The sequence below is a fragment of the Nymphaea colorata genome, chromosome 1 (genome assembly GCF_008831285.2).
Source record: "Nymphaea colorata isolate Beijing-Zhang1983 chromosome 1, ASM883128v2, whole genome shotgun sequence".
Classification (NCBI taxonomy): domain Eukaryota; kingdom Viridiplantae; phylum Streptophyta; class Magnoliopsida; order Nymphaeales; family Nymphaeaceae; genus Nymphaea; species Nymphaea colorata.
In genome coordinates this window covers 20,311,173-20,327,862 of record NC_045138.2, presented here as the reverse complement: position 1 = coordinate 20,327,862, position 16,690 = coordinate 20,311,173, and the positions used below count along the sequence as shown (strand labels likewise).

The 16,690-nt window shown below is 37.9% G+C and overlaps 2 protein-coding genes across 5 annotated transcripts; both read right to left on the bottom strand.

Annotated features, from left to right (window-relative positions):
• Positions 1-1,191: 1,191 nt before the first annotated feature.
• Positions 1,192-3,166, bottom strand: LOC116245748 (uncharacterized). 3 transcript variants are annotated; one of them, XM_031617274.2, is made up of 3 exons: positions 2,874-3,166; positions 2,509-2,768; positions 1,192-1,308 (listed from the first exon to the last, which is right to left on the bottom strand). In XM_031617274.2, the coding sequence occupies exons 1-2, from the start codon at positions 3,013-3,015 to the stop codon at positions 2,527-2,529; spliced, it is 384 nt and encodes a 127-aa protein (XP_031473134.1). In that variant the 5' UTR covers positions 3,016-3,166; the 3' UTR covers positions 1,192-1,308; positions 2,509-2,526. The 3 variants fall into 3 exon arrangements, with proteins under 3 accessions (XP_031473134.1, XP_031473136.1, XP_031473133.1); XM_031617276.2 differs by lacking the exon at positions 1,192-1,308 and adding an exon at positions 2,269-2,424; XM_031617273.2 differs by lacking the exon at positions 1,192-1,308 and having other exon boundaries at positions 2,269-2,768.
• A 3,729-nt stretch (positions 3,167-6,895) lies between these two features.
• LOC116246271 (sucrose-phosphatase 1-like) lies at positions 6,896-11,718 on the bottom strand. 2 transcript variants are annotated; one of them, XM_031618054.2, is made up of 9 exons: positions 11,447-11,718; positions 10,545-10,668; positions 10,113-10,412; positions 9,868-9,969; positions 8,939-9,133; positions 8,297-8,587; positions 7,933-8,119; positions 7,398-7,444; positions 6,896-7,305 (listed from the first exon to the last, which is right to left on the bottom strand). In XM_031618054.2, the coding sequence occupies exons 2-9, from the start codon at positions 10,602-10,604 to the stop codon at positions 7,213-7,215; spliced, it is 1,275 nt and encodes a 424-aa protein (XP_031473914.1). In that variant the 5' UTR covers positions 10,605-10,668; positions 11,447-11,718; the 3' UTR covers positions 6,896-7,212. The 2 variants fall into 2 exon arrangements, with proteins under 2 accessions (XP_031473914.1, XP_031473913.1); XM_031618053.2 differs by having other exon boundaries at positions 10,545-10,631; positions 11,447-11,717.
• Between the last annotated feature and the right edge of the window lie 4,972 nt (positions 11,719-16,690).

Sequence of the window (16,690 nt, the reverse complement as noted above, 5' to 3'; positions counted from 1 at the left end):
AAACTTTTAAAATTTTGTATTTTAATATCTCACTAAACCCGTATTATATATATATATATATATATATATATATATATATATATACTTGTAGGATCTCTTTGTCTACAAATTTTAAAGTTGACATATCCGTACGGGCTTCCCTGTGACCCAGTAGCCCATACTTGTATCTCATACTTTTTATGTGCAAATATTATACAAGGGCTGTTCATCACTCTGGGTGGTGCAGCAAAAGCACAGTCAAGTTTCAACCTTTGATCCTTTCTTTTATAAGGAAAAAGAAAATCCAAAACTTATAATCTTTTTTAAAACTTGCACCGCGTTTAAACTTTTCAAATAATATTGCTTTCACATAGTTCAGTTTCAATTAATTCTATTTCTTCATATTTTATATATTTCAAACATATTTTTGGTATATTTTGAAAAATAAATGCTGGAAATTATTTCTCTAAAACTATTTCTGACCAGCTAAGAGGAATCCGAGAGGGGGCAGTGCACCTTTGGGCGCAAGAAGAAAACAAAAAGTAGAATTTGAAGGCACGAGTGGCCTTCTCGTTATTATTGGAAGTGACGATGGCAAAAGAACTTGTCTACGAACACTTCTGTCTCCCAGCCGTCCCTTCTACGCGGGACAGCCACGGTGGCGTTCTGCCCACGTCATTTTCTGACGTGGAACACTTTGTTCTTATCTCTCCTCCCATTTGACCGCAGACAGGCGCCCGGTCACAGAACCGGACCAGTTCCTCCGATCCGGGACGCTCCAAGAGCGGTTCATTGGTAACGGTTTAGAGTTCAAAACGAGACGCTCGGCTTTGAATGCATAGATTATTTGGCCATCGACATAGCTGGTCGCCTGGCGGGTCGGTGAAATCTCGGTCATTAATTTGATTTTTGTAAGTGTTACTAATCTTTATTGCAAATATGTTATATGTATTTAAAGTCGGATTCGGATTTAAATAGGAAGATCAAAGTCAGATTTTTTTTTAATTTGAATTGTGTATTTAAAATTGATTTCAGACATTAAATGAACTTTTCATTCCTATTTGAATCCGAATATGGTGAACATATGATAAATCAGACGTAATAATTGTCCATCAGATTAATCAGTTATGATAAAGATACATCCGATCCGAACGTGACATATGTTTAGTTGGTTTGACTCTCCAAGTAAGCGGAGGCATGACAGGAGGACCGATTCGTGTTTATGTAGATGACTGGAGGACCGATTCGCGTGCGTGTAACCGGTTTAGACCGAACGGTCGGTGGAAGTTGATCTCAACCGTCGATTAGCCAGCATCAACAGTCCATCACCTGAGGCGACGCCACCCCGAATGAGGGTAATCAATTTTTGAGACAGATTGAGATAAATTCATGAAACACTATGTACACGGTTCCATGAACCTGCCCTAATTTTGAAAACTTTGGGACCCAAACAACTTAACTTGAACTTTTGGACATCTAAAATGAGCTCAGAGTTCTTAACCAAATTAATTTTTCTAATTTGCCTCATCAAATGCAAATGTCATCCTGACTGAGTAGAAAATTGTGTTCTTCTTAACCTAAACAACTGAAAATGTGTTCCCATTTTTCCGAACTGTCACATGTAGTTCATGTTTATGTTTGAGAAGAAAAGATAGATCAATTTAGCTGATCTTTTTTCATAATTAATACTGACAGCTACAGGTGCAAACAGTATTGGTAAGAAGCACTTTTATAAATATGTGTTAACATTTGATTAAATGGCTTTAAAAACACCTATAATCACTTCTTGAATCTTAAAAAATGATGTTTTTGGATTATGGGTCCTACAAACACAATATTTTTCTTATTTGAACAGTCCCTGAGTAACCCATTTCAATCTTCTAAGCTTGTGAGCACCAAAATGTTTGAATGTGTCAAACACTAAGATTCTTATGTACTAAGCCTTCTGCAATTGGCAAATACATAGATGCAAAACAAAGGACTTCTCACAATTACATTAATTAGGGAAAAAAGGGAACATTAATCCAAGGTTTATTAACCCAGATGAAAATTTTGCACATGTTTAGAAACATTTATATCTTAGAGGGGCACATATATATGTATAACAATAAATATTAAATTTCTCAATATAAAAATAAACGAATTTTAAAGAGCTGTGTGGGCAACTGCCCACCCTGAAACACATGTGGACTGGCACCGCCATGTGCCCCCACCGCATAAAAATTGGCCTCAAGTAATTAAGAGCGCCTTTACTACTTTTATTTGAGGAAATATGGTGTGACAACATGATGCTTTTGAATCATATACTTTGAAAGAGGATATGTTTCCCAAGAAATACAGCGAGTATGACCGACGATCAATCCCAGCATTCCAATTTCCAAACAAGCTCTTTGAATTTTGGACAAACAAAAGATTCAAATTCATAGAGCCGCCATCGACATGTTTCTGCAGATTTCTACTAGACATTTCAAGGTCGAAATTTCGAAAAGAGAAAAAAAAATGGAGAAAAGGAGATGTGATGTTGCTTACGGGGTGAATTTGGATGCGTCAATGGATCGTCTCCCTCACGGCTCTCTCTTCTCTGAGCCCCCTATACAACGCCATCCTGTTCGGCGGCATATCTGCCGGAATCTCCACCGGCCGATCGCCGGATTCTTCCTCGTTCCTCGCCCTGCGGCCCCGCCGCTTTCCCACCGTCGACCTTCTCTTCCTGTACTCCTTGCCATCGGAACAAGGGTCGGCGGTGTCGTCCGCGAAGGTCACCCTCTTCTTCACGGGCTCTCCGTGCTCTGCAGACGCCATTGGCGGAGGGTCAACGCCATCAAGACCCGGAAAGCACAAATTAAGAAGGAAAATGAAACCAGGAGGGGATCGTGAGAGAGAGAGAGACATACCTGGCGAACTCTCAACGCTGAACTCAAACTCTATCCGCTTCTTGAAGTCGGAGACGAGCTGCCGGTGCGCCCTGAGGGCGGCGTAGAGGATGCTGCCGGAGACCGCCATGACCGCCACGAATCCGACGCCTTCAGGGCACATCCTTGCAGTTGCAGGCCAATAACACAATCCCTTCTTCTTCTTCTTCCTCCAAACGAGGAATTACAGGGAAGAATCAACAAGAAATAGTTGTCTAGGAATTGTGTTCCGAGAGCGGGAAAACGAAGTCCAGCGAGAAACGCTTGAGCATTAATGTCGCCGTGGCGCAGTTTGACCGTCAAAACCATCCGCTTCCCGTTTCGTTCCTTTTCAGGAAAAGTTTCATTGGGCACCCGCATTTTAACCATAATTGTGAAAAGCGGCGTCCTTTTATTGGTTTAACTACTACGTACTTTCGACTTTTCTAAATAGAGGATGAACCCCAACAAGTCTTATGAAATTAACAATAAGAAATTTTTTTTTTGGCAAAATCCGGTTCAAATTCATTTTTAGACGAATATCATGTATGTAATGCTATTAAATTTTAAAAATTCATAAAATCTAGTTCAAAATTCAGATTCGAATTGGATTCAAATTGTAGAATCAGATTTCAGATTCGGATTCTGGTAGGACTTTTCTTTATTTAAATTTAAATCCGAATAGCAAATGTCTAAAAAAATGAATATGATTCAAGATATATCTGATCTGAACCCGATCTATTGACATATCTAGACTCATCGGTCTGAGGTCTCACAATACACTCTTCAACTTGAACGTCCAACCTGCCACGATCTACAATGTAGAAGAGTAGCATGCACATAAATCAAACTGAAAATAGATATGTTGTCTCCCTGTATCTTCAAAACCGACCAACTATGTCATCCTCATCGAGGCTTGCAATCCAGATAATCTAAGTCTAAACTTTAAAAATAAGTTCTCTTAAGATAGGGGGTCGCTGGAAAGCTGTGAATCAAACAGGGGGCAAAGTCAAAATTCTGTTACTAGGTCGTGTTGAAGTGAAAATTGTCTCAACCACCCGCTCAACGGCTCTTGTCTAGCGCCAGCGACGACTTTGACTGAGCAAGACGACATAAACTGTCCGGGTTCAGTCTGGATCAATCCTTTTCTTTATCCCATTCAATGGGATTTCGTTTGATTGGATATGGTCTGACGGTTTTATTGAATCGGGTCAGATCCTTGTCAGGCTTTGTACCTGGTTTCAGGTTTAGTCACCTGAACCCTTATAGCTTGAATTTTTTATATTATTATTATTATTATTATTTTATTTTATTTTTTTTAAACCTTTTTGCTGCAAAACAAAAAGATTGAATTCAAAATGGCATTTGAATGAATTCAACCCATTGAAGTCCTGTTTCTGATCATTACCTTGGATTTTAAATTCCAGGTGGATCTATCTTAGGGTTTTAGATTTTTGTTACTGAAAAGAAAAAAAAAAGATTACATTATATACTTGTAAACCATCCATTTGTAACCTATGGATCTTTCAAGTATGGTTATATCCTCAATGTTTGGCAATAAAAATACCAATACATTGTATTTTATTAAGGTGTTTCAAATATCGAGGTAGATTCGTGGATGCTAAAATATAGTGTTTCTTAAATCTGTCTCAAATTAAAAAAAAAAATCATGGAACACTATATTAGTATTCTTATTGCCAAATGCCCCCTTAATGGTGTGTCTTTGATGGATATTCAAATTTGAAATGCAAGATCGATCCAAAATAGCTTTAAATCTGAAACGCAAGACTGATCCAGAATCCAAAAGCTAGAAATTTAGTTTCTGGTTGAAAGACACATACTTCAAATTGTAACTTACAAAACGCTACCAATATGTGAATGAGTAGACGGCCATGAGATATTAATATATAGAAATGGTTTATGCCATGAGATATTAATATATATAAATAGCTTATGTTGGCTTCTGTGGGTAATCGCTATCAAACAAAGCCACGCGTCTCGAGTTGAGACATTTAGACTATGAGATATTCATTAGTGAAACACTCGTGCTTCCGTCTCTTATAATTAATATCAAAATTGAGACCGAGCTTCACATCCAATTCAAACAAAATTTGAGAAAACTTGTGAAAGGAGGAGTGTTTTATTAAGCATGCCAAGTATTTAAATCACGTTGGATGAGTAAACAGGCAGGATAAAGGAGGAGCACGACTAAGGCTGGGCATCGGGCTGAGTCGCCAGCGGGTACCTGGTATTCGGCTCAGCTTGGGCTCGGCCCTGAAAAAAAGAGCACCGGGCCTATTTGATAATTTATCAGGTCGGCCTAGGTGGGCACAATACATTTTTAAATATTTATTTTATTAATTTATATATATAATTATAAAATTTTATTACTGTTAATTATATTTATATATTATTTTATACTAAAAATATTTTTTTAATTTAATCGGGCTGGTTCTGGGCCGAGCTCAGGCTCGGGTTTTAATTGTCGGCCCGAGCCTGGACCCAGGTTTTGGGTGTTAGGCTGGTTTGAGCCCGACTCATTATCAGGCTAGGCCGCGCCGACTAGATGCACAGGCTTAAGCCCTGCCCCTCTTGAGATTTAAGAAAAACAAATTTTACCAGCTAAACTTTCAGAAATTTTCGTTTGGCCCCCACAAATTTTTTTGAAAACATAATAGATTCCTATAAGACTGCCACTGGGCAGGGTTTGCTTGAAAGACTCTGCACCAGACTTATCAAGACCGAATTGGAACTGCTTAAGATCTATGATTTCCATTTGTGATTCGAGAATGGCTTTCTGCATTAAGATTCAGTATTCTTCTTATCCAAATCAGGTACCAGTATCTCTTAAAAGGATCCAATTGAAAGCCGCCTATGTTGGTGGCAGGCCGACCCATTAACAGATGTAGGACGGTGAGATTCGATAACTGAGTCTGGTAGATCTGATTTCTTTTTCCATATTTTGAATAAACGAGTTCTAAAATCAAATTATATTCCCATTTAGTGGATATCTTGGATATACTAACAAGAATTTGCAGATTTTTTCTATCTGAGTTTGGATGAAGAAATCCTCCAGCCTCCCATCAAGTGGCCGTGGTTGAACGAAGTTCAAGATGACTGGAGGATTTCAGCTCCTTGTAACAGCAACATAATTTAAAATTGGCTTCTGCATTTAATTAGACCGTATCCTGAACTCGGCTTGGGAACTTTAAGTGACAGTGTAGATGAAACTCTCATGGAGTTCGATAAGCACTTGAGGTTTAGCTGCTTAGAAAAATGAATATGGGAGGTGTTGACAAAGAAGGGGAGTGCCAATTTCAACTATTTCATCTCCCAAGAGCTTTCTGTCTTCCTGCTTTCAAAAGCATTCTTGCATGATTCATTTGGGATCAGGTCTCCAGTGTTTCTTTGGCATGACAACATTCAAAAAGAATGTCTTTCCGGAAATTCTCCATATCCTGCGGCCAGTATCTTCACTGAAGGCGTATCAACATGTGTTTCTGCTTCAGCATGCTTCTTTGTCCAGGAAGACGAAGCGGGACATGTGATACTGCGGTACATGCCAAATTGAAGGCTACAAATACCAGTGGGGTGAGCTTGGCTGTTGGTTTCAAGGGTGCTGGTTGAGAACGTGCATACTTTTCACAGAAGCAGATTGCAGTGGCCTTTATCAATTATCATTGTATTTCATCTCATATGAGACGTTCCTATTCATCTACAGTTATGCTCTCTCTCTCTCTCTCTCTCTCTCTCTCTCTCTCTCTCAATGTGTGCGTGTGTTCAGTACAGAAGAAGACCAAATGAAGATGGATAGCATCTATGGGAAGGAGAAATCAGCAATCATGCAACAAAAAAAAAAAAAAGATAATAAAGAATGGTGGTGTTACTGTTCTTGGCGTTTCATTCAGTTAGACAATTGGAGGAAACAGTTGTTTGAGAACGTGTGCATGTATACAGCAAAATGTGATGATGGCAAATCATAAACTTTTTCAGCAGAGATCATCAGTTGAGTGTTAACAAAAACGTAAAGAATACGATCCATTATTTATGTGGGGAAAAGTAGGGTTAACATCGTGTGGAAGGTCCACTCCCAGCAACAAGGTGGGACTACTAGATCATGGTCACTTTGAAAGAAATAATGAGAAACACAACAGGTGAACCGCTTATTTTGTATGGGTGGTCATTGTTAACACGATGCTTGAAGTTCAATACGCGGGAGATGCACCATTATTGAACCAAACACCAGCTAACTCGCACTCAGAAAGATAATGCTCCCCTGTTGGATAATATAAATAAATTTTCACACATATAAGTGGTGCAGCATAAGGCATCTCCCCACCTTCTAGAATATCCACCCACTCTCCTCCATGATTCCCATCTCATTTAGCCATGTCTGATGCAGATGAAGCCAGACGCACTGTTCTGATGGCCCGGCCTGTTAAAAGTTCAGAGTAAGCTTCTTGAAGGTAAATTCTCATTCATTTAAACGAGGGAAACAAATGGTTTCAAATCCCTGCTAAGAACTACCTTTGACTGTAGTATAGCAGTTGTGATGCAGCCTCGCCTCCCTTCCCCTGAAATTAGAAGCAACATGAGCAAATGGAGTGCTAATAAGAGAACAAAAAAACCTACAAGGCAGATCATCACTGAGCTACACGAATGTGAACAAGTATCTAAGCGTCCTGGACATGGGAATTGTTGAGCAGCTGCAGTTTTAAAACGCCACGGTACTTTGTCAAGTAATAAATGAAGTATTAAAGGGAGTGAAAACATCATATTGTCCACGAACTTTATTTTTAAACTCTATCATTTCACTAGAAGAATAGATAGGAGTAACATCAGAGTCTTAGACAAGCTGCAAGCTGCAAACAGAAGATATGTTAGGACAGTCTTCACTGGAATGTAAATCATAACAGGTAGACCTATAATTCATAAAGTCACGTTCCATCATTTCAAAAATCTAGGTGCAACACGATGCTTATGCCATGAAATGCAATACAAAATTCAATAGGATTAATGGGGAATAGCAGATTGATATTCTTGCAAGTGGAGCGGCACTGACCATAAAACTCCCACTTACGAAACTTCACAACCCATGTATCCGAATGAATTTGTTGCCCTGAAATCCTGTCAATCCATACCCGAAATGGTTTTCCCTGCTTATCACCATAACAATTCCTTAATGCCTCCACAGCATCGGAGAAGGACTGTTCAGCACCCCATGGGTGGACAGTGACTCCATTCGCAGACTGCAAAATTCAGAATGAAACTGTAAGAGGAGAAATATCACAAGCAATCACGAAAACAGAAATCTATTGTTGTCACAATAAATAGATAAGTTTTCATAATTAAACCTGTTCTTAAAGCAAGCCTGCTTAAAGTAAAATGCAATGGAAAAAAGTGTGACTATATCAAGCATGACTTACAAAGGTGTGTTTCATATCCTGCAGATGCTTCTCTGAATTTTCAGTATCAGCACGGCACCATCTCTCATACAAGCAATAAAATTTTACTACTTCAAGCCCAGGAATGAAACCCTCTGTCTTGTACTGAGAATAATCAGTGATGTCCCTCGGAGAGATGGCAGCTCCTAACCTGAAATGGCCAAGAGCTTCAATAATTCCAGATGCACATCTCTCAGTCGCATGAATTATTTTAGGGTTGTCCTTCGCATTTTCTGCATGCCACTGCAATAGTTCTTCTTGAGCATTGCTGACCTGCAAATCAAATAAGTTACACAACAATAAAATTGTAATAAGCATGCCATACATATAACTGTATAAGCTACAACAAATATACAAGAAAACTTTTCAATTTAATCGATTCACATGGTCAAGACAGTATATTCCAAATGAGACCACACAAAATTTGTCTCCCACAGATGTTCCATTTGGTTCCTTACTCAAGGTCAATGTTAAAAATTGGGAAGCTGAAAACTTCAATGTTAACCATCTATTTAGTTTTTGTTAACGTTCACATGAATAGGGACACAAGCAGAAGCCTGTACCTAGCCTCTCAACTTATATTAAATTATGTAAAGAACAATATATTGCTTGTGAGCGACATACCATGACACCATAAACGTCTGGCACACTGAAAAGATCTGCATCATTTCCTGAATCACCACATACAAGAGTAGTTGTGGGAAGCTTCCCCTCAGAATTGAACTTTTTGAGTAAATATGCCAGAGCTTGTCCTTTACCAGCCCCTTGGGGTAAAATGTCCAGATCAATGCCACCACTGTAAATGATTTTCACATCTAACTAAAACAGGTGAGCAAAATGAGAGTTAGCTTTCAAGAAAAGAGAACTACTTGCGGTAGAACAAACAAATAAGCCACAATCACATTATGTGCAGTATACATGAACAACTACATGAGCAAAAACGAAACCTGTTCCTAAGACAAGGATTAAAAGAAGCAAGAGGTATTGAAATCAAAGAAAAGAAAAGAAAAAGACAGTTTACTTAGTGACATCAACTTGTGCATGTATGTGTTTGGGAGGGCAAGGTTACAGAGAGATGTGGGTCAATATACCAATCCTTTTGTTCCTTGAAGTGGCACGTATCCCTGAAGAAATATAGAAAGAGGTGGAGATTCATTTTGCATTAGTGCTGTTTTCGTCCAGGTTGACTACTCGGAAACTACAGAGACAAATAAGAGTGGCTTTAAAACAACAGGTTCCAGATCTTCAGACAGTGTATCCTTGTCTGTAGTTATGTTCAAGCTTTATAAAGCTAAATGGGAGATGATTATACTGCCAAATCAGCCCTTCAAATCTTCCAGGATGGTTTCATTATAAGGCCTTGCTATTAAGGAAACAAGGACTGTGACTTGTGAAGTTTAAAAGGTGATGGCATAACCTAAAGATTTCTAATGTCAATCATTTAAAATTTGTCTTTTAGAAAGTGGAAAGATTTTGCACTATATACACATAAAACTCATGCTCACATGTATGTTCTTCCATTGGACTTTTAACATGTCAAATAACTCTCTTACCCCACGATCCTTTAGTGTCTTTGAGAATGTGGCAATTGCTTCCTGGGCACGCTCCTTTTCCACATAGAAGCTAACTTTGTGCGGTCGTTGCTCAGTTGGTGACTGCAGAATTTTCAAACAATCATAACAGGACGAACATCATGACATGTTCAACAAACTTGCTTTTACTAGACGTTCTTATAGTTATTATTCAGTAACAACTAGATTATTGTCTCCAGTAAGTATTTAAGCAAGAACTAGCCTACTTGGAACTTGAGATGTGAAAGATGGGATGCTTCTTCAATAACTATCTCCCTATCCCATTTCTGGTTCAGCACATGTTCCCAACCATCATCTGGCAGCATAGCTTCACCATATGTTATCTCAGTCCCCACTGACATTATAGTTATATCAGGAGATAGCATTGGCTTCTGCTCCCTCAGCTTTCTGTAAAGTGTAGGCGATCTTCCAGTAGAGAAAACTAACAGCGAGTCATGCCTATAATGTGCTTCCCATAAGGCATTGAACCTAAGCAATGACAAATCATCTGGATCATGATGATCAACCTGCAAAACAAGTTTAACTGTTTATGCAATCGTTTATGTTTTACGACCTATAAGAATTCAGTATCTCGTTCATATGCAACACAAGCAACTGGAAATGGTCAAAAGGCACAAAACCAATCCGAGATAGCATACCATCGTATGGTCAAGATCCGAGACTATCATGACACGAGCAGGACCACACAATCTGTCCATTTTCCTACGCACAACCCACCTTCAATTCTGTGCATAGGCAAAAAATTGTAGTCACCAGTAACTCCTTCATAGGAAAAAAAAAACAGCAATAAACCCCCCAAAATTTAAACCTATGAAACAACGAGAATTTACTAGTTATTACAAACACGCACTGCTCGCAGTAACTCAACTTATAACAACTTAAATAAATGAAACTAGAATTGTACTTTTATTGCTATCTTAACAAAGGCCTAGTCCTTCCAGCTAATGAAATATTAAGACAGCAATGCAGCAGGCATTAGTATCTGATAGAAAAGTTTCGGTTAATCGGCACTAGATTGCCGAACGACTGTTCGTTCTCCAAGTTGGTGGCCTCGATGAGTCTTCTTCAAGTATGCAATTAGGAAGTAATACCATTCAGTAGATGATGGAGTTCAAGGTAGTGAATTTTGAGGGATAATAAATCTTCTCTTCCTAGCGGTCTTTCTCGTTTAGAGAGAGAGACATGCTGCAAAAGATCCTCAATGCGAAATAATTACCTAACCGCAAAAACGAGGGGTTAAATTTAGCACCAAAACGATTCAACATGCGAAGCCAGACGGGAACACGTTAACTGAGTCAATCCACGCACTTGCACATGCAAAAACATATCAAGCAATTCTCGACGAGTTCAACGACTCAAACACGTTACACTTACACCCACCAAAAGGAAAAGCCGAAAATGAGAATTAACCAACACGCAGATCATAACACAGTACAGGCCTTGGATCCTAGAATGACAAATACCAACAACGGCTTCCGGCATTCCGCAAATTCATGTAACAAAAATATGATGTTAAGTCTTAAAAGCGGATGAAGCGTACCCGAGAAAAGCTTTCTGGAAGAAGGCCAAATCGAAATTTCCTCCAAAAACTCCAACACACGGTGCGTTTAAAACTAGAAGCAATGGGACAAACAAAGACAAGAGGAAGAACCAAAGAATCAAGGGATAGATGCTCAGGGAGACCGAGAATTATATCTGGATAATATCCTCTTCTCGTGGACCATGCTTCGATTGCCACCGTCTCTCATCTTTTATTTTGGGTTCGGTTATCTAGAACAGATGACTGACGCACACACTTTTCGTGATACGCCCATAAATGGAAAACGCATCGAATATATTTCCCAAGGAAACGAACGAGACGCCATATTACGAAACAAGTGCCTTTCGGGCTTCTACCAAACTCGACTGAGTTTGGATACACCCCCTTAAAAAAATGGTTTTTTGTCAAAACCTGGCTTTGTAAAAAAAAAAAAAAAAATCTTTTTTTCTGAAAGCCTAGTTTTCTAATTTTTTTTTGTAACATGAGAAAAACCAGGTTTTCTAAGTTTATATTTGGATTGCAAAAAATTGGTTTTTAGAGGCGCCTTTGAAAAAAAACTTCAAATGGTAGTTGAGAAACAATTATTCTAAGTTGCAAGGGTAATGAAAACTATCACCACCTGTCCAAATCAAACAAGCAAACTTCCGAATGATTTATGAGTACAAAAGAAATGATTTTTGGCAAAGCATATGAAAAGATCTGTATGGTTTCCAAACCCCGCAGTACTAATGCTAAAATGAACCATTTTCAGATGGAAAAATTGCAAAAGAAAAGGTGGCATCCAATCTCAAACAAGATTTAAGAGAGTGTTCATTATTAGCAGAATACAAGCAACATGATGCTATGGTGATCAATGGTGCTAGATTATAAATTCAGGAAAATATCATGTCATGCAGAAACATTAAAAAGCAGAAGAATATTCATACGAGCCCATTTAGTGGTACAAGCTCCACAATACTGGTTTATAAAGAGGAAAACATAAGCTATAACAACATCGATGAGAAGCATCATAGCTATGAAAGAAATTATGACACTAAAAGAGGAATTTAGTAAAAGAATTTCAAACGCCGGTCTTTATCCAGTATGCCTTCAGTATCATTGACTTTGGCCCTGCAGGTTGCAGCTTTCTGAAAGGCTTAATTGTCACACAAATACAGAGAGAACAGTCTTTTTTCGCTTATTCAAATTTCAATTTAACGGTAAATTTGAACATAACATCTGTTGTTTCAGAAGGGTCTATTGAATCTCACACCCAGCTTAAAGCATGGTGATTGAAGGTTCTTTGTTCTGAGTTCTTAACTCAGTTATGCCCTTTGTTCAATATATCTTTCACCAAAAATGGCCACCATTCTAAGAAAATCTTGAATTTAGTTGCTACAAGAAATTTCAACTTTGGAAATCAGAAATGCCAAATAGCACAGATGCATCTAGTTTTTGAATGTTTGGGGAATTTTCCTGTGCGTAATTGTATCACTTTTAAGAAGTTGGTCATAAATCTCTTGCTCATACACGATTCTTATGGGAAAAGGCATTATGAGTTGTGAGATGCCTAGAAGGACAAAACAGAACAGGAAGCTGAAGCGCTCAATTCAGAAGAACTCTGATAAAGGAATGGATAGTAGATTTCCAAAAAAGAAAGAAAATTTGCAAAGCAGAGAAACACAGGGTCAGTAACAGCTGTTAAACTAGAGCATCTAATTTCCAGAACTCTAGAAAATTTTCTACACCATGTCTAGAAGTCCAATAGAAAACCATTTGAGAAAGCACTTCTATGCAAAGATCCCAACAGCTGAAACTAGCCACATGGAGTTAACAGTTATGGACAGATTTCGAAATGCGAACCATGTACACTTCAACCGCTGTCATTCATATGGTCAAGTTTCTGAATAGCAAAAGCATCATCTCCGGCTTGTTCCATGCCGTGCTTTCTTGCTTATTAGGGCATTGAAGTGCTAAAACGACGTTCTTCAAGCACTAGACAGTGTGGGCTATCTTCTCCTTGTCGTGTCGACACCAAGGCCACCAAAAACAAAGTAAATTTCCAAAACCAGTGTCGACATAAATTGGAGTAGGTTTTTTTAGTAGACAGATGCATCAAACCTTGTTTCATAAAAGGTGACTTGATTGCTCCATGTCTGAAGAACGCAACAAGCAATCCATGACTATGCCTTCCTGTCAAAGCACTGATGCCTTTGAAGCTCTATGGAGCTAAAACCTTGCACTTGGTAAGATGATACAAAAATTTTCCTACTAATGGTCGATAGTAGATGGAAATGCACTCGCAAAGATTGTCCACCTTGCAAGATGCTCTACTGTCGCAACCTACTGTAATCAAAGAGATGATTGTTCTAATCAGATTTACGCGTGCAAAGGATTTCTGGATTCATCTTATGAATGTAACACCCATGAAGTACAAAGCCATGTCCAACAAATAGTGCATATCAAACTCCATGAAATCTGCATATACGAGTCCATACAAACAACACACATAAAAGTGTCTATAAAGTCTAAAAATATACATCATACAAACAATCACTATTATAGTGAGAAAATATGACACTCGACATCATTATTCTTTCCAATCACCATCATAAATATGGAAATTATTCTTCAATAGCTACCTGTCTTGTATCCTATGACATACCTTTGTCTTTGAGCAGTTGAGCGAGAGAAAGAAAAATTGGTGCATCCATACAAAACATATCGCGTGACAATTGTTTACGGCCATAAAGTATAATGTTAACTCATGATACACCGGATTAGTTTGAAATGTGTTTAAGTCGTTTATATAAGAAGTCCATAGCAGTGTCACATGTGGAGCCAATAACTCTATCTTCAACTATGCTTTATTGTGTTGTATTTCATCAGTCAAAAAATATTTGATATCATTATTTACTCTTGCACTTGAACTTTCCATGTGTATGCAAACTCAAATTTGTAAATGACATGATTACATGAACTATATCACAATGAAGAAGATGAGATAAACATTATATATGTAATATGCATAAAACATAAGACATATCACGTTAGTAACAAAGAGAACAAAAAGCAAAGTTGACAAGAAAATATCCAGCACACAAAGTGGGAAAGTTAGTATACTTCATTTTTCTCTGTTAAGATGATGCAACCAAGTTTCATTGTTTTTATCACAACCATTCATCACATGGACCAAATCATCCTCATGAATGAGCTGGATGACTTGGAATAGACAGAATCACACACACACACACACATATATATACCTTTTGCCCCTAAAGTGAACCAATAGGTAGCTGACACACCCGATCCATACGTTGGCCCCATCTGTGGACTGGAAAGTGATAAGTGGATGTCAGATGATTTTGATTCAAATTTGATTGGTCATCCAAATTTTAAGATCAGTGAATCCAGATCTGGTCATAGATTTTTACTCAGGTTCACTAACTAATTTTGAATTTAGATTCCAGTTTCATTAGAATGGGCATCTACGCACATGTAATTTAGACGAGGATCCATTTTTTCGGCACTTTCTATCGTATATGTTGAATATATACTTTTAGCATGTTTAATTTTATCTCGATAACATGTAGGTACATTATTTATTCTTTTCTTTGTTTCTTTCTTTTTGTTTTTGTCTACTAGCCGTTGGAGTAAATTAAAACATGTGAATAAATGGATCAAAAACTTCCGCAGCACAAACTTTGAAAAAATGTCCAAAATAATGGAGGTAAAATGCTGCCATTTTGGAGGCAAAATGTCCAAAATAGTGCTCAAAGTGTGTCTGGAAGACGTTCAAATTCAAGTTTGTGAAAATTTTGATTTTGACAAAATGATGCTTTGAAAATGATGGTGAATGATCTGGCAAACTTCCCCAGGTTTTTCCCAGCGAAATGTAGTTTTGGTATCATCCGAACACAGCAGATGAGGTCTCAAAAATCGATTAAAAAATCAGGTCTTCACCAAACAACCTTACTGTAAAGCTGTAAAAAGATATTTGAATAGTGAAGCAGAAAGTTTGAAAAAATATTGTTTCTTTGCTCTGCTCAAGAGTTCAAACATGGTAGAGGATGTACTTTGACATGCGTACAAAAGTGTTAAGCAATCTTAGATGTTAAACCTTTAAAACGGTTTAAGTACTGCCAAAGAAGGTTGAATGCAGTCAAAGGAAAAGTGAGAAAAAGAAAAAAAAAATAAAGAAATAAAAGGATGAAGGTGAAAATAAGACCTTTTAAAAAGTTAAAGGCACTTTGGCTACAAGTTTGAGAAAGAATAAAGCCTTTATGAGAAGTTTTATTTTCTTCTCCTCGACATTTTATAGCACTGTTCCAAATGGCATTGTTCTACCAAATAAAACATCATGTGAAAAATTGCTCTGAAATGACCACGCCTTGTGTAAATTGATTTGCTTTTCTTCTCTTGGTCCAAATATGAAGCGCTTAGGATATGCGATATAGAATATCGTTCTTAGAGTACCATGAATTTTATGCCTTTCTCTGTTCTAAGGGTGCCTTTGAATGAAGCAAAGCAAAAGTACCTCAACTTCCCAAATCAACGGTGTAGTTTTCCAGATATTCAAACTTTTACAATACAAGCCCAAACTTTGGTGATATAACAAAAATGTGCCTTCAGCTCCAATTTATTTCATTTAACCGCATGTTTCTCGTGTACCCTGAGAAGTTAATGAAAGAAATCAAAACTTGAGCTGTTTCTGTTATTACATCAAAACTTGATCTGTTTCTGTTATTACATTTACACAAGAATGTGCCTTCAGCTCCAATTTATTTAATTTAACCGCATGTTTCTCGTGTACCCTGAGAAGTTAATGAAAGAAATCAAAACTTGAGCTGTTTCTGTTATTACATCAAAACTTGATCTGTTTCTGTTATTACATTAAAACTTAAGCTGTTTCTGCTAGTACATCAAAACTTAAGCATGCTTTTGTAAGTTTTCATATGTAGACCTTTAAGTGTGCCCCCAAAAATTCCCTAATAAGATAAGAGTGCAAATCACCTTTTTCAAAAGAAGCTAGAAGAGGCTGAGAGGGTGTTCTGAGGAAAGAAGCTGAGGCTTAACATCCACCATTTGAGCCATTTTCCCCACTTCCTAGTCATGGCCAGCAGGGGTGAAACATTCGTCGCCAAGAAAAGAATGGCCAATCTCACTACTGCTGGCAGTCAGACCATATGTTTCGTCTGGATGGGTGAGCCTGAATTTGCATTTGCAGTGAACTCTAATCCACAAAGTTAAGTTGAAAAACTCACG